The sequence below is a fragment of the Pantherophis guttatus genome, chromosome 2 (genome assembly GCF_059756535.1).
Source record: "Pantherophis guttatus breed Tessera chromosome 2, ASM5975653v1, whole genome shotgun sequence".
Classification (NCBI taxonomy): domain Eukaryota; kingdom Metazoa; phylum Chordata; class Lepidosauria; order Squamata; family Colubridae; genus Pantherophis; species Pantherophis guttatus.
Window position 1 is genome coordinate 131,459,067 of NC_142064.1, and position 18,509 is coordinate 131,477,575.

At 40.2% G+C, this 18,509-nt stretch overlaps 1 protein-coding gene across 7 annotated transcripts in view; it reads left to right on the top strand.

Annotated features, from left to right (window-relative positions):
• Window positions 1–18,509, top strand: part of CBX5 (chromobox 5) — a 48,534-nt gene that overhangs the window by 25,104 nt on the left and 4,921 nt on the right. For all 7 annotated transcript variants that reach the window (XM_060688956.2, XM_087886746.1, XM_087886747.1 and 4 more), the window contains exons 3-4: window positions 7,772–7,955; window positions 16,096–16,193. In XM_060688956.2, coding sequence (XP_060544939.1) covers window positions 7,772–7,955; window positions 16,096–16,193 — 282 coding nt within the window. The remainder of the gene's footprint in view (window positions 1–7,771; window positions 7,956–16,095; window positions 16,194–18,509) is intronic.

An 18,509-nucleotide genomic window follows, 5' to 3' on the forward strand; every position in this document is an offset into this window, starting at 1 on the left:
TGGCTGGGGCGCCAGCTGCTTTGAATTGCCTTTTTTGATACTATTTAGCGCTGTGCGGCTTGGCGGTCTCCCAGCTGGGACGCCAGCCGCTTTGACAGTTTATTGGGACAGCGCGAGGAAGGAGGACCTTGCAACGGTCCTAAAGCAGCCGTTTGAGCCGCGAGCGAGGAGAGGGTTAATTGCCTAGCCGGTAGGACCGCCCTCGCTCTCGCAACTCTCCGCTTTACTTTTTTTTTTTTTTTTTTTTAGCTTACAAGCGGCTTTGGAGTCCCTGCATTGTAAGCAAACTCCATTTACCAGCAAAGCAATTCTCAACGAAGTTTGACAAAGAGGCTGCATTTGAAGCCGAGTCGGCTTGAGGTTCCGATCTCGCGCTTGTATTTAATCTGCTCTTTTAGCGCCTACCCGCCTATTGCTTAGAGCGGTCAAGGGCAGCTTTTCAACTAAGTCGTTGGTGAACTGTTAACAACGATTGTGAGGAGTCATTTACAGACGCTGTCTGGCATTGTTTGACCTCCTGTATACTACTACCAAAGGAAAGTATAAATTTCTTTGCTATTTTAATTACTTTATAAACAATGGCAGAGGCAAATATTTCATCAGAGTTAGATCAGGAGGATTCACCTCCTAGAGCACCATCCCCTAAGCCTAACAAATCTAAGAAGGGCAGAGCCAGGACCAGGGATATTTCTGAGCAATCCAGGTCCAGGCAAGGGGACAGACCTTCCAGAGATGATTTACGCAGACATAATGCTCTTGAAAAACAGTTCAATAGAGCTAGACTGGCAGCTCAAGCTATACCTCAAAGAGAGGTTCAGGAGGTGATTTTACCTCAGAATACTGAAAAAATAATATATCCTGAAATAGATGAGGAAACAATGATTTGGCAGCAGGCGGATTTACCATCAGAGAATCAAGACTTGTCTATGGCTGCTAAGCCTATGAATACAGAATCTCAAAGTAGGGCCACAGTGGGGTCAGTTCAACAGCCTTTTGTTCAGGCTGCTCCTGAGGCCACATTCACTCCTATGGCCGCTGGCCTACGGGTTGGAGAAGGTCTATTACAGAGTCAGAATCTGGATTTTCAAGCTTTACTTTCACAAACATTTTCTCGCATTTTCCAAGCAGGATTGCAACAATCAGGTTTATTAACAGAACCTATACCACCAACCTCTTACAATGTGTCTCAAAATACTATGCAACATTCTGTAGTTAATTGTAGTCAATTTGAGGAGGAAAATCCAGAATCAGACTATTTGAATGAATTTGACTTATCAGATGAGGAGGAGGTGGATACAGATAAGCCTACCTTTCAAGGACTTTTCAATCCTAAGCTTTTTAAGTCTCTGTTACGTAAGGCAAGGATAGCTACCGATATGGAACAGAGTAGGGACAAGAATTTGGATCCAAATTCCCAATCGGAAAAGACTAATAGTTTATTTCCAGTCCCTCCAATTGATTTGGACTATATGCCTTTGCCAGAATTGTTTTCTCAAGTCATTAAGAAACCGTGGAATCGGCCTGGTTCAATTTCTGGACCCAATACATTTGATAGAAAACTTTATTGTAGCTCCCCTGAATTGGAGGCTCTTTTACAGTTACCTACGGTAGATGAGCCCGTGGCCAGTCTCACTTCACCATCGGTGTTAGTTAGTGATGCTGGAGATGGTCTAAAATTGGAAGACAAAAGGGCGGAGATGATTTTCAAAAAAACGCATCAGGCTGCCGCTTGGGCAATCAGGGCGGCAACGTCTGCCTCATTTTTCAATAGAGCCTCATTAACTTGGCTCCGTCAATTAAAAGAGGGGATACCTTCCCAAGATGTCAAATTTATGCAAAATGTGACTAAGTTAATAGCTGCAGCAGAATATTCAGCTGATGCAGCTCTGGATGCAGCCAAATTTGCATCAAGAGAGTTGGCCTCAGCAGTTTCATCAAGGCGTCTTCTCTGGCTACGCCAGTGGAGAGCTGATATGAAGTCAAAATGGCGCCTTACTGCGGCACCATATCAAGGACAGTCTTTATTTGGGACATCTTTAGAATCGATTTTAGTGGAAGGTCGAGACAAAAAGAAAGTACTACCATCTTCATATAGACGTAATGATAGACGTTTTTCACCATATCCAAGACAGTCCTTTTGGACAGAGCAGGGACCTAGTGGTTCCAATTTTCAAAGATTTCCTACTCAACAATATTCTTCCTTTTCGGATAGAGCGTCCTTTCGAGACAGGGGAAGACGTCAGGCAGGTTTCAGACGTCCTTTTAGGGGAACGGGTTCTCGCTCGTTCCGCAGAGGGAAATGACTCGACAACCCCTGTACCCGTTGGAGGGAAGATCCAGTTGTTTTGCAACGAGTGGAAACTTTCAACAACAGACAATTGGATTCTTCGTACAGTGACGGACGGATTACAACTGGAATTCACGTCACCACCTCCAATGTTTTTCCTTCAATGTCCCTTTTCAAACATCCCTTTAAAAAGACAACTAATGGAGTTGGAAATTCAACATTTACTTCAAATAAAAGCAATAGAACCAGTACCTCAACATCAAATACACAAAGGATTTTATTCAATTCTTTTTCTTGTGCCCAAAAGTTCGGGAGGATGGAGGGGCATCCTCAATCTAAAGCGATTAAATCTCCATGTGAGGTATCGCCGTTTCAAGATGCATTCCCTCAGGTCACTGCTAGGATGTATCCGGACCAACGATCTTATGCAATCCATCGACCTGAGGGAAGCATATCTACATGTACCGATTTATCCAACACACAGGCAATTTCTCAGATTTGCGTATGCAAATCGCCATTTTCAATACCGATCTATGCCTTTGGCCTTTCATCGGCTCCAAGAATATTTACGAAGTTAATGGCAGCAGTAGCTGCAACATTAAGGGAGAAATCAGTAAGAATTGCCTGTTATCTGGACGATATTTTAATCCTGTCGTCATCGGTACATCAAGCAGAACTGGACAGACAGACAGTTCTTCAAACACTGCAGAATCATGGTTTGACTATCAATTGGGACAAAAGTCAGCTGGAACCAACAACCCGAATATTACATCTAGGGGCAGTAATAGATTCCAGGCAGGGAATAGTGTATCTTTCCACAGAGCGCCAAGCCAGCATTCGAAAATTGATATCCCAAGTCTTGTCTCTGAGAACTGTACCTTTGATTCTGTTGTCTCAACTATTGGGAAAACTAATTTCATGCATAAACATTGTGCCTTGGGCTCGACGACACTCTCGTCAGTTACAATGGCTTCTGTTGCCCTACCAAAAGCAGGGCACGGCGGACTCTCAGTTCAAGATAAAGCTGTCTCCGATAGTGAAACTATCATTAAAATGGTGGATATCACCAGCCCTGAGAGGGGGAACACTATTTATAGAACCACCAAGGATCAAGCTGACCACGGATGCCAGTCTGATGGGATGGGGAGCCCATCTCGGGTCTCAACTAGCACAGGGAAAATGGTCTCCTGTAGAGAAACCGTACAATATAAATTTCCTAGAATTAAGAGCAGTCAGATTAGCGCTAAAACATTTCCATCAGGAAGTAGTGCAGAAACATGTATTAGTTCTAACAGACAATATGGCCACAAAGGCTCATCTGAACAGACAGGGAGGTACGAGATCAAAATTGCTCATGAACGAGACAGAAAAACTGATGGCATGGGCAGAGAGATATATACTGTCGATAAAGGCGGAACACATATCGGGTTCCTTAAATCAACAAGCAGATTGGTTAAGCAGGGGGATCATAGATCAGGCAGAATGGAGATTGAATCCAAAACTATTTCTACAAATTGTAAAAAGGTTCGGGAAGCCGATGGTGGATTTGTCCGCCACGGAAAAGAATACACAACTTCCGAGATTTTTCTCAAGATTCCCAACTCCAGGAGCGGAGGCTCTAGATGCTCTGCGAAGTCCTTGGCCTCAGGGACTTTTATATGCATTTCCCCCCATTCCCATTATTCCACTTGTCATAAGGAAAATGATGATGGAAAAAGCAGAGATCATTCTAGTGGCACCATACTGGCCTCGCCGAGAATGGTTTGCAGATCTGAAAGATCGTTCAATCGATCAACCATGGAAGTTACCAGTGGGCAGACGGGATCTGAGTCAAGGAGCAATCTATCATCCAAACCCAGACTGGCTACAGTTGACCGTCTGGCGTTTGAACGGATCCGTCTCTTGAAAGATCAGTTACCACATGATGTAATAGATACTAGTCAAGCGGCTAGAAGACCAGCAACAGTACGCATTTATAATGCATCCTGGAAAAGTTTCGCTAAGTGGGCAGTTGAACAACACACAGATCCTACAACGGCATCAGTACAAGACGTTCTTAAGTTTTTACAATCTGGATTTAAAAAAGGACTTGCACCAGCTACTCTCAGACGTCAAGTAGCTGCGTTAGCTACAGTGCTTCATTCTGACAGGGGACATTCGTTGTCTCAAGATCCTAGAATTAGATCATTTTTACATGGTGCTGTAAATTTAAGACCACCAACAGTACATAGATACCCAACTTGGGATCTCAATTTAGTATTACAGTCATTGACACTAGAACCTTATGAACCTATTAAGGAAATAACATTAAGACATCTTACAATGAAACTAGCTTTTCTATTAGCGATTACGTCGGCTAGAAGAGTATCTGAATTAGCAGCATTATCTATTCGGCAAGATCTGTGTATTTTCTTTCCGGACAGAGTGGTTATGAGACTGGATCCGGTTTTTATTCCAAAAATTAATTCATTATTTCACAGATCGCAAGACATTGTCTTACCTAATTTCTGCCCAAATCCTAGACATCCATTAGAAAAAAGGTGGCATACATTAGATGTTAGAAGGATATTAAAATGTTACATTAAGAGAACGGAATCTTTCCGTAAGTCTGAGGCTTTGCTGGTATCCTTTTTACCATCTACTATGGGACAGAAAGTATCGTCTACAACAGTGGGTAGATGGATTAAAGCATGCATTGCTGCTGCTTACAAGTTGCAAGGTTCACAAGTTCCTGAAGGTATAGTTCCACATTCTACACGCAGTGCGGCTACATCAGCTGCTTGGGCCACTCAGGCTTCAATTGATGATATCTGTAGAGCGGCCACATGGTCGTCTATTTCTTCCTTTATCAGACATTACCGAGTGGATTCATTTGCGGCTGCGGATGCATCATTCGGTAGAAGAGTTTTACAAGCTGTAATTTCCAACCGGAGCCAGGGGATGGAGTCTAAACCCTCCCATTGAATGAAAGCTTGGGTATGTCCCAATCGGTGGAATATCTGAGCAGCAAGGGAGGAAAAAGGACGTTGTACTTACCTGAACGTCCATTTTATCCTCGCTGCGAAGATATTCCAGCCCTCCCAGTGAACTTCCATCACCTGGCCTGGGTTGGGGTTTCTGTTTTTTCTTCCTCTACAGCAAAGAATGGAGTGTATTAAGAGATAAATGATGAGATACGGTACGAAGTCCATAGGCTGGAAGTGAACATTATGAGAGTCGACTTCGTGAAAAGACTGGACATGTGCAGAAGAGAGGGGCGTGACCAGGCTGTAGAGGAAGTTTGAATGGCACCCAGTCAGTCCAGTGGCAGTGGATCTTAGCCCAATCGGTGGAATATCTTCGCAGCGAGGATAAAATGGACGTTCAGGTAAGTACAACGTCCTTTCCTGAGGGACTCAGGGCGGTGAACAGCGAACGATAAAAATACATGTAATACAAACGTTAATAAAAAACCAATTAAAATATACTAAACACTCTGGTCCTAGATAATTCAAGACATCCCAGTTTAAAATAAAATCAAAAAGCAGTATAAAGGGAAAGTTAGGCCAGGCCGGCCTGCTGAAACAGGAATGTTTTGAGGGCACGGCGGAAAGTGCGCAGATCCGGAATCTTCTGTATCTCTGGGGGGAGCTCGTTATGCTATCCTTCCTGTAAAGGTACAATATTAGTTTTTCTTTCTTGGTTTACGTAGGTAGAACCTGGCTAAAGAGAAATACACATAAAACCTACGAAAAAGAAAGAAAAACAAATATTGTACCTTTATAGGGAGGATACATGAGATGAGGATGTGGCTAACTGATGAGGCCTTATAAGGCCGAAATAGATCTATCTTAGTCTCCCAATGGGCAGCAAAGGGTCTGCTGGCTGCCAGAAGAAAAAAAGCCCAGAAACTAGTGAATTGTGATTTCACTGAACTAGGGCTGCATAATATCTTGGTTTACGTAGGTAGAACCTGGCTAAAGAGAAATACACATAAAACCTATGAAAAAGAAAGAAAAACACACACACACATACACACACACACACACATACATTCTAATTGTGTTAATTTTTATGTTCTATACATATATATACATATACATATACCTATATATACACACACATATATATATATAATAAAAATTGACACAAACTAATAAAAAGAAAAATCAGAAAAGAAAAAGGACAAAAGTGCAAAACGAAAGAAGAAACTGAAATAGAAAGAAGCTTCCAATTTTGTTTGCAGCAAATATAAGTACAATGGCAAAGTTATGTCTTACTCTATTACAAATTACAAAAGAAAGCTCATTCTTTGCTATTATCCAGGTTTTTTTCTAATCAAAATCACAAACCATAATTACATTTTTTCTGTTTTATGCAAACATTCTGTAAGGGGTTTCTAATCAGTCATAAATGAAAATATTGTTTTTTCTCTAAGCAAAGAAGTTAATTTATCCATCTCTGGATAAATCATGCTCACCAGCCATTTCTCTATTGTGGGTATTATAAAACTTTTCCACTTATGAGCATGTAGTAGTCTTGTTGCAATTATCACATATAAAAAACAAAGTTCCAGAGATTTTTTCTAGTTGTTTATCCATTAGTCCCCAAAGAAAGGTGTCTGGTTTCAATTGCATGTTAACTTTTAAAATATTCTGAATTAGTGTACAGGTAGTCTTTGACTTACAACCATTTGCTTAACAACCATTCAAAGTTACAACAGCATTGCAAAAAGTGACTTACAACCAGTTCTCACACTTATGACAGTTGTAGCATCCCAATAGTTACCTGTATATGACCAAAATTCTGGCGCTTGTCAACCAGCATATATTTAGAATGGTTGCGGGGCCTGGGGTCATGTGATCAGCATCTGCAACCTTCCCAGCTGGCTTCTGATAAGCAAAGTCAATGGGGGAAGCTGGATTTATTTAATGACCATATGATTCACTTAACTACAGTAATTTGCTGAACAACCATGTAAAAATGGTCCTAAAATCAGGTGTGAGTCATTTTGCTTAGCAATGGAAATTCGGATCCAATTGTGATGTTAACTTGAAGACTATCTGTATTATTAGTATCCAAGATTTTTTTTTAGCTTTTTTACATGTCCATCACGCATGATAAAATGTTCCTTCATGTTATTCACATTTCCAACAAAGATTCGAAGTATATGTAAACACTCAAGACAATTTCTCTGGTCACAAATACCAATGATACATCATTTTATAAAAATTCTCTTTAAGATTAGAACATAATGCAAAACGTAATGTATAAGCTTGAGTTTTAAAGCAAATCTAGTTTTCAGTAAACTTGAGAAATAATTATATTGTTTTGGTAAATGTCATGAATTCCTGGAAAAAAATGGAACTGTTCTTTCATACGTTGATTATGACTTCTCTCACTTCTCAGTTGATGTTTGTGATCACTGAGTGGGAATGTCTTCATTTTTTCTTCTGTTTGTTACTTTCCTTTCCCCCCACTGTTGCCCATCTCTTGTTGTGTCAGGGAGCATAATACCTGGGAACCTGAAAAGAACCTTGATTGCCCAGAACTGATTGCTGAGTTTATGAAAAAATACAAAAAAATGAAGGAAGGTGAAAACAAGCCTCGGGAGAAATCAGAGGGCACCAAGCGAAAGTCTAGCCTTGCCAACAACACTGAAGAGATCAAAGCCAAAAAAAAGAGAGAGGTGAGTATCCTTGAAGATCTTTCCTCTTTTTATAACAATTTCTGTTTGGCATTCTTATGTAGACAGTTCTTCCTGCGTTTTTAAAATTGGACAAAAAACTTCAGTTTGGATTTTCAAATAATATTAGGAGTGAAAAGCATCTTTTCAAAATAAAGCCCCTACTTCGTTTGTGTTAATTTTTACATGTCTCTTGTGGAAAACTATCTTGTAAAACAGGATGAACTAATTGCCACAGCTATATTCTAAGGTAATTGTATTTTAAAGCTGTATTTTAAACTAATTGCCACCACTATTTTCTTTACCATTGTAAAGAAAAGAAACACTAAAGTAATTACAACCTTTAAAATATAATAAAGATTAACAATCAAACAGGGCACTATGTAGAGTGGATTAAGAGTTGAAGAAATGCAATTTATCATTCGAAAGGCTGGCTGAAGCAAGATTCTTAATTGTGACTATAAACAAAGAATGCATGAGGCTGAAGACTTCTCTGCCTAGATAGATTCTTCCTTTTTATTATCTTTAGTTTGCTTCAACTTCTTCCAACTTTTGTCTCTAGAAAAAAGAGCTTTAAGAATCTGGGGGGGGGGGGGATGTGCAGCTAAATGTGCTGAAACCTTTGGTGCTGAAATTATAGGATGTTCAGAGCAGATGCAATTCATGAGGAAACCAGGGAAAAGAACCTCTCTGGGGGTTTTGGTGCTCACTGAATTCAGTATATTGGATATTTGTCCATTGCATTGTCTTAGGAAATGTGCCTTCCCTGTCATAGTACTTGAGGTTTGGAATAGATCCTTCTGGAAGTTTAGACTGTCTGACCCTGCAATATTCTTTAAATATATGGCTTGTTTCACAAGCTATGGGACAGGTTGATAATGTGCCCGTGTGATGCTTACTGTTGATTTTGGTTGTGATGTTTCCACTAATTACATGTTTTCTTATTTTGTTTTTAAGCATTGTCCTGGTTTTAATTGTACAATATGCTGCATGGAATCTGCTTTCAGTTGATTTGGCCTTAAAACTTGTAGTTATAACCTAAATATACATTATGTTTATACATTCATTCATTCAAGTATCTTTACTGGGCACTGTGAACATGTGAAATCTGTATAAATGAGGATCTTATGAGTGGCATTTTACGTCTTACCATTCCCCTCTGGAAGAGAAAAATCATCTGTAATTCCATGTGGTTTTTTTTAAGTGTCTTATTTGAAAAAAAAATGCCCTGCCCTTTACATCTATGCCTATATAAAATTATGACTAAGTCATTAGCGATTCAAATCTGCACTCTACTCTTAGCCCTTAATGAAATCATGAGGGGTAATAAGGTCACGCATTTCATATCCAGCAGATTATTATCAGTGTATTCGGATTACAGTTTTATAAAACCATTATGATTTTTCTTAAAATGTGGGAAGTAAATCTGTCAGTTGTGAAATGAATGATTTGTTTCCTGCCAGAGCTACTTCAATTCTTTTAACATTTTAGGTTGCCATGGTTCCCTGTTCAACATGATGCCTCTGTTTTTTCAGAGCAAGTCAATTAGAACTATGCATAGCAGGGATTCATAGAGGCCTAATTTCCTATTAAGTACAGGAATCCAAATTAAAATAAGTGCCTTTTTAGCTTCTGCTTCAACACATTCAGTGAATGTGTCCAGTAACATCTCTGGAGTTGCTTCCATTATCACTTTTGCCTTTAGAATGTTTTTCCTAACATTTAATTGAACATTCCATTCAGTGGACTTTAACTTAAATTTATGTCCTAAAAAGACTCTTGCATGATATCAGTCATCTAGGTGAGATGGGTGATATAAAAATTTGATAAATAAACATCCTCCCAGATTTCTGAAGAGTGCTTTCATTATTCTTCCTCAGTCTTCTCAAGGCTAAACGTTCCTAACTTCTTCATGGTATTTAATTATTGTTATTAAACAGGCTTTGGAATCTTAACAGCAGTTAATATCCTAAATGTACATTCAACCCATAAATGTAGCCTTCTGAGGAGGCTGTACAACAACAGAGAGCTACTGGAAATCATAGATTGGCAATGAAGTGATTGCTGATCAGATGTGTTTCTGAGCATTGTGTTCTTTGCGCACGTTCTTCCTATGGCCAATATATGCACTATTTGATAAATGGTATTTCTGTAAAAAAAAAAGTGCAGATAGTTGACCTCATTTTGCTCTGATAATGACTATTACATGTCAATTTTGCTCCCTTACTGTTAGAAATTTAATGTTGTTATGTAGGCATCCTCTCTAGTACTTAAATGTGATAAAGAAACTCGAACCTGAGGGTAGTCAGCAAAATATTTTTAGTAGCACATTCCTTGCTGTGTTATATATTTTGTTGCAGTGTCTGTATATCTCAAGAAGTACAATGTCCAATCACCCCTTTGATGTTCCCCTTAGTACCCAGAATAGTTACTTCAAGGTATTGTTGGAAGAAAATTTCCTGTGTTAGTTTCCCAGCTGGGAAGCAGTCTCTGATGCTGAGAAGAAATAGACATGAAAGTCAGCTGCCAGAAAAGGGATCCTTTAATTCAGGAAGGCAAGAAAAGTAGTGACACAACGAGGGTTCCTAGCTTGCAAGCAAACTTGGAAATGTGACTGAACCTTTTATGCTTAATTCCCCTTGGAAGCTCCTGCAGCTTGATAGCTTTTGATGTGTTTCTGATTGCCCTGGGTTTTGTTTTCCTGGGTTAATCTTGGTCCCAGGTCTTTTGTTTTTCCTGTCCTAGGAGTTAATCCTGTCAGGGAGGCAGGAAAAAGGGAGTTTCCTTTTACCTTGGAGAGTTTATTTTTAGCCTGATTCCCCTTATCTTAATAGCTCTACTTAAGTGTTCCTTTCAGCTGGTGCTTTTGCCTGGGTTTTTTTTTAAAGGGGGAAGGGCTAGTTTAAGTCTTTTGACACTGTTTTCTGAGGTTTCTGGTGCTATGAAGTTTCTGGCACTGTCCTTTTGGGATATACTTCCCACAGTATGTTATAAAGAAGGAAAAGAGGCCACCATCCAATGAACCTACCTAATAAAATCATTCCAGCATCACTCCAGTTTTCAATTATCTGCTATTTTTGAGACAGGTTTGAACTATCTGCTGTTAGGGGATTGGGATTGTAACATCAGACTTGAAAGGAATAGTAAGTGGTGCAATAATACACATATTTTACTTATTTGCTAATTTTGAGAAGTTCAATAGACATGTGTGAGCTATCCGCTATTATTTTAGTGACCTGGGATTGCAGAGTTGAGAGGTACAGTAACGGCTTGCCACAGTTTCTGTTTCTCAAGTTCTCTTATCGCTATCTCCTATCCCCTCCTATGCCTGGTTGGCATGCAGATAGCTGTGTCTGATACTATTTGTAGCTCAAGACTCTTCTCATTCACCAGTGTTTCCTTTCAGATCTGTTTCCTAGAACAGAAGGCTATCTCCATTTTTGTATAGCAACATTAGATTTCCATTAGATGTAATTTTCTGGAAAATTCTTCCCACACATTACCATATCCCCACAAATACAGTGATCATTGAAGTATCTAAAAAGGCAATTATGTTAGTTATGGGATTGGAAAGTTAGATACCAGAAGAACCAGGAGCGCGAGACAATATTAACTTACAAGAAAAGTCTTACGTTTTGCCTAGGTGGATGCTTATATTCAATTTCTCTTTATCTTGTCTAATATATATTACAGTATGGGGATGTTTGTGCTGTTTTTAGGACAAGATACACTTTTGCCTGGATGAATAGGAACCGAAAACATATTCGATATCTAGATCCATCCCTGAAAAACAAAATCTTTTAAGTTATTGTTTTGTATTAGTTTGATCCAGCCATTGAATCTGTATTACAAGATGTCAGTTTTGGGTTTTGAGAAACACTCTAGTCATAAAGGAGTGATGATTCGGATTGTGCACATTTGATAGTTTACTAAATATTGTGTATGCATATAATGTGTGGCTTGTAGATTGTACCTCAGCCTCCTGTATTCTCTAGGGGACAAGAATACAATGAAGCTTGTTAAAGGTAGGTCTCTTTTATAAAAGTGCTTTGGTATATCAAGATTCTGTAGTACTACTGGCATGTAGAAAGTCAGGGCCTACCCCCTCCTAGAAGAATGAAATATTTTGAGGAATATTAAAAAGGGCAGAATATTATAGTTCCCCAAAGGGAGAAAAGGAGAAACATGTTTTTTTAGAGGCAGGAAGCAGACTCACTCTTTCTTAACTTGGGTGTCCTCCTGGATTCACGGCTGTCTTTGGAAGAGCACATGACGGCCGTGGCCAGGGGGACTTTTTATCAGGTCCGCCTGATTCACCAGTTGCGTCCCTTTCTGGATCAGGACTCATTAAATACGGTCACTCATGCTCTCGTTACTTCCCGCCTGGACTACTGCAATGCTCTCTACATGGGGCTCCCCTTGAGGAGCACCCGGAGGCTCCAGCTGGTCCAGAATGCGGCCGTGCGGGTGGTTATGGGAGCGACGTGGCGCTCCCATGTGACCCCCCCCTCCTGCGCGAGCTGCACTGGCTCCCGGTGGTCTTCCGGGTGCGCTTCAAGGTTTTGGTTACCACCTTTAGAGCGCTCCATGGCATTGGACTGGGGTATTTACGAGACCGCCTTCTGCTACCAATAGCCTCTCACCGACCAGTACGCTCCCATAGAGAGGGGCTTCTCAGGGTGCCGTCGGCCAAACAGTGTCGACTGGCGGCCCCCAGGGGGAGAGCCTTCTCTGTGGGGGCACCTACCATCTGGAACGAGCTCCCCGCAGAGATACGGAGGATCCCGGACCTGTGCACGTTTCGTCGTGCTCTCAAAACTTTTTTATTTCAGCAGGCTGGCCTGGCCTAACTCTCCTCTTTTAAATTTTTAATTCGTGTGATTTTATAAATTGGGTGTTTTAATCTGTGTTTCGGCCAAAATATTTAATAATTTTAAGGGATTTTTTAATATTTGTATTATCTGTATTTTATCTTGGCTGTTCACCGCCCTGAGTCCTTTGGGAGTAGGGCGGTATAGAAATTTGATTAATAAATAATAAATTAATTAATTAATACACCCCCCCCCCAAATAGATATTTTGTACTTATACAAAATATAGGGCCACTATATTGGGCCAGCCTTTCTACAAAACAAAAAGACCTGATGGGATTAAGAACAGGAGTGACCCTTCAGGACATAATAGGATTAACCCACTATCATTTAGCAGAAGATTACAGATTAACAGAGTTGGAAGGGACCTTGTAGGTCATCTAGTCCAACCCCCTGCCCAAGCAGGAAACAATTTCTGACAAATGGCAGTCCAATCTCTCCTTGAAAGCCTCCAGTGATGAAGCTCCCACAACTTCCGAAGGCAAGCTGTTCCATTGGTTGATTGTTCTCAGTCAGAAAATTTCTCCTTATTTCTAGGTTGAATCTCTCCTTGATCAGTTTTCATCTATTATTCCTTGTCTGGCTTTTGGGTGCCTTGGAAAATAGCTTGACCCCTTCCTTTCTGTGGCAGTAGAGCTCACTACATTGTACAATCTCCTAAGGGTATTTCAGACATTGCACCACCCCCAGAGCAGTTGAAATTTCAACGAAACTTAGCTCAGACAAGCATTTCTGACAACATAGGGTTTGCATTTCCTCTTTTGCCTATAGAACCAGCTATGACCCCTACATGACCCCATAGGAATCTCACAACAGCCAATAGAATATTAAAGGACAGGAACAGGAAGCTCAAATACAAAGCCCAAAGACGGTATAAAAACCACCCATTCTCAATTCCATTTGGTCAGCCGCACCAGAACCACAAATGTGGTTTTGTTTATCAATAAATGGACCCTCTTTCCAATCAGCCTCTAGCCTCCATTTTATTTCCAGTGCCTTCCTCCTCGCTGAATCAGATGGATATTTCTTCCAACAGGCACTATACTCAAAGAAAAGTATTTATTTGGATTTTTAAAATTAGTGGTGGTGGTGGTGGTGGTGGTTTTCACTTTCTTTTTTTCTCTACATGGTTGGTTGCAAGCCTTTTGTGGAATGAAGGGCTTTCTCTGTCTTCAAGCATAGATTTTATTTATTTATATGCAAGGCAGGTTCTGGGCATGTCATTTAAAGCACAGGAGGAGAATGCAGGCAAAGGTGTGAAATCTTTAACTTATTAAATTTATTTTCAGTAATGGAATTTGGCTTTGGGAATATTTACCAGAGGGTATATCAGCATTCCCTTCTGCATTGGTGTTTTAAATTAAAAGTTGTATGATCTGCTTTTTGGACATCCAAAAATGGTATTAATACATTGTACACATATACAGATATAAAACCCAAATAAACTATCTTCAAAACCTTCAAATGTGATCAGAGGGAAAAAGAAGTTGTCTGTGTGTTGTGAGTAAAATAGGCAGTCTCTAAATTTGCTAAATATGTTTACAACCTTGCTTAGACAAAACTCTGTCTGCAATATCACAATGCAGGACAAATCTTAATTATAGTTACAAATCCTGCTGAAAATACAGAATTTTATAAAATAATATAATTTAGTCAGCCTATTATCTGTTACTGCTCTGGCTAATTTGTAACAAGACTTTTGGTTTGAAGAAATTTTTCTATCAAGTTGCTGAGTGATGTAGTAATCTTTAAGGCTACACTAATTTTAATGGTTGCTGGTACTTTTAAAAAATTAGATATTTTTAAAAATGTTCAAAAACTCATTTCATATGCCTATTTACCGGTATCTAAATTGAATGGGGATGCTATAGCACTCCAGGTAAAATGCTGAACTACAACTCCCAAAAACCTCAACTCTCTTGGCCAGTAATAAGGCATTCTGGGAGTTGTGGTTTAGCAGTATCTTGGAGATATTGGGAGGATTGTAGGTACCCATTTCTGCTGAATCTAGATACATTGGGGTGTTTTTTTTTTCTAGTTTTAATTCTGCATCAAGTTCTCAGTTTTTTCTATCATCACCATATGCATGTCTTGGGAGGCTAAGACCAATTCATTTCTTAAAATTTCCCACACTAAATGAACTTTTTTTTTAGGTTTAAAAAAAATTCCTGTCCATAATATTAAACATTTTTGAAAAATTAAAAGACGAGTGTGCTTAAGTACTTTTTGATGGATTTCTTTTGCAATAGATGGCACAATTTGTAAATTCCTTCCTTCCTTCCTTCCTTCCTTTGGGTTGTACCAATCATTAAATGAGTTGGTTCTATCTTGTTGCCCTTTCTTTTCTTTCACTTAACTATCACAGCTTATTGTAATGCATTTCTTTTCTTTTCCTTCTTTCTCACTTTGCAACTGGCTTTAGTACTTGCAAAAAAAAAAAAAAAAAAAGCCAGGCAGTCTGCCTCTGACATGCTTGGTCTGCATAGCTGCATCTACTAGACAGTATGTGTGAGCAACAAATGTGTGGATCTCTAGCAGAATAGCGTGCGGTGGTGGTGCTGCTGCAAAGCAGGGAGAACGCTTCTCGCTCCAGGCTTGCAGTGACTGAAAGCTGTTACCAGCCTTCAGATGGTATGTGCAGAGGGAGCTGATTGACCCTTGTCTGGGGGCCCCGGAGGCTTAAGTTCTCGGTTGCAGCAACAACAACCAACCAAAAATTCCCCCCCTTCTGCATGAATGGGACACACCCATCGACGGCACCACCGGCACAAAGACCTCAAAGACTGCGAGAGCCCGTAGAGGTGGTGCGCTCTGGAGCGGGGGAGGCGTAGCAGGGATGGGGAGCTTTGGAAATCGCGAATGGCTGCTGCTGCAGCTGCTGCTGCAAAGGCAAGATGACTTAATTCCCTCAATCTGCCCCCATCGCTTTCTTAGCTCATTTTCATGGCGACTTCGGGTCTCCCCCCCCCCCTTTCCTCCCTCCTACCTTTTAGGCTTCTTTCCTTCACCTCCACAATCTCTCTCTCTCTCTCTCCCAACATGTGTTGAGAGAGAGAGAGGGAGGGAGTGTGTGTGTGTAAAGATTAATAATACAGGCAGGAAAGATATTAAGGCCTCCTCGGCTGCTAATTACAATCACGCCACGTATGGCATCTGTTTATCACCTGCTTCTGAGTGGCCCTGGAAGCCTCTGCTTCATGGTTGAGGAGACTAACAAATGGCTAAGGAATAGGAATATTTTAACTCTTTTTCTTCTCACTTTCTCTCCATCAGAGCACCGATATTGCCAGGGGCTTTGAAAGAGGATTGGAGCCAGAAAAAATCATCGGAGCCACAGACTCCTGCGGAGATTTAATGTTCCTAATGAAATGGTGAGTGTGCTTCTTTATTTTTAATTTTGTTTTTTTTTAAAAATCCCATCCTGTGGTCTGATAACTGCATATTTTCTCCTTTGTGAAATAACCCCAGTAAATTAACCACTCTTGGGTGAGGCGCCATGGTTTAATGGCAGTTCCTTGGCTGGGCTTTGTTCTCCCTGGAGTGGATGTTAAGCTGCTTTACAGATGCAAGTCCACCCTGAGCTTACAGTTATATGGATTTTGCTTAAAGGAAGGCAAATTTACTGCCTCCCTTCTTGCTCCCCCAAAGTAGAGAGAGCACAGGAAATCCTTCTGGAAAGGTTTTGACTTGCCTCTTGTTTTTGTTCCTGAGCTTATCTCTGCGGGAAGCCTCTCTGCAGACAGACAGGCAGGGCAGCAGAGAGAGAGAGAGACAGTGAGTTGGCTAGGCTGCATATGCAGCAGCTGCCCCTCCCCCAGCAGAAGCCGAGACAAAGAGCAGAGCCTGGCTTATCAGCCAGCCAGAGGTTATAGCATAGCTGCCTTTAAGAAAATTGCCTTTTGCTGCCTCCCCATGGCCCCCCTCTTCCTCCTCCCAAACTCCATCAGGATTCCATCTTAGGAGAGCAGGTCTTCCCCCACAACAAGGCACTGGAGAAAATAAGCCCTTGTCATCCTTTCCTGTCTCTAAAGCTGGCTAGGCTGAGATGGGGCTGCTGCTCCTCGCAAGATAGTGGGGGCGGGGATCCAGCTGCAGGCCACTCTTTAGAAAAGGAGAAGTGGGGGAGGGAAGGAAGGAAGAGCAAGTACTAAAGGGCTTGGTAGTTTTCCACCATCATGTTTTCTTTGTTATGTGACCAAACGCTGGGGGCGGTGAGTGAATGCAAACAGGTCTCTGAATTATCCTGTAATGGTTGCAATCCCTAATTTGGGCATTCCTGCAGCATCACCTGAATTGCAGTTGTAATTTAGGAGTGATTGTATACTTTGAGGCCCTAATTTTCAAATCCCAGATTATTGATCAAAATAAGATAAAAATGCTTACTGCTTGAATGTCTGTAGGGTTATCACTGTCAGCTGACCTGAATTCTGAAGGACAAAAAAATGTATTCAGTAAAGCTAATAGAGTAATACTTTAGATAACCTAAATATATATAGTTTATTGCGGTACTTACTGTATATAAGAATTACAGTAAATACTATAGAAAAGTTTGCACATTCTAGTGAGTTAGATTGCTTTTATTGATTTATAAAAGAACTGAATTAAAAGAATGAGACTTGATTCAGGTTTAGATTCAAACCTAGGGCTTGTAGGCCAAGATCAAATTATTCCTTAGAGTGCATTTGCACTTAGACCAGTAAATTACCTAGTTCGAAAGAGCCTAATCTCCTATACAGTGGAATGAATCAAGACATTCTTAGAACAGATTGCAAAATTCAGCTACACTAATTGTAATTAACTCTGTGCTGTGCTTTAGATTATTTTTTTAATCTTACCTTTGAAATTGATGGGCTCTATATTCATTAGTAACACATATTGTTGGCTCTTTAACTCAGTTATTGAATTAAGGTTGCAGTCCTATTACATTTGCTCTAGAGGAAAGCCCAGTGAAAATCAGATTTTCTGATGATAATTTTATCAGATAGCAATTGTTTGCAAATTTAATAAGCAGTAACCTTTAGAGCTATAAGAAAAGCTATATTTTCAGCTCTGCTGGAATATGAAATAATGTACACTGCTTTTTTTAAAAAAAGCAAAATTAAGGCTACAATTGTAAAATCTTGGCTTAAACATTTATTTGTATCAATTGTCATTGAACATTATCAATTTTAGTTACTGATTATTGTAAAAGCTTTTGCATTACAGACTATAAGTACTAATGTTGGGGAACATATGTAAAAGAAAAGTCATCCTCTAATTTCTTTTATCAGAATTGCTGGCATAGTTATAGGGCAGAGGTGTCAAACTTGTGTCATCATGTGACATATTGCAACACCCCACCTTCGCTAAACCAGGCATGGGCAGCATGTGAGGCATTCAGCCCACAAGTTTGACACCCCTGTTATAGGGCATCCAGATAGACAAGAGTTCTGTCTCAGAATGTGTGTTTGTCATTTGTGACCCTTTAGTTAAATGGGTGAAGATTAATTCTGATGAAATCTTTAGTAGAGTGCCATTAATTAATTAAAGTTTACTGCCTTAATCAGTACTACTATTCCTTGAATGGTAGTTAAACAGGTAGTGCAGGGGTAGAATTGAACAACAGACAAAGCTAATAACCCAACTGTTGCTTTTTTCTATTAGAATTTCTCATCCAGGTGTTACCCAGATGTTCCCTCCAGTCAAAC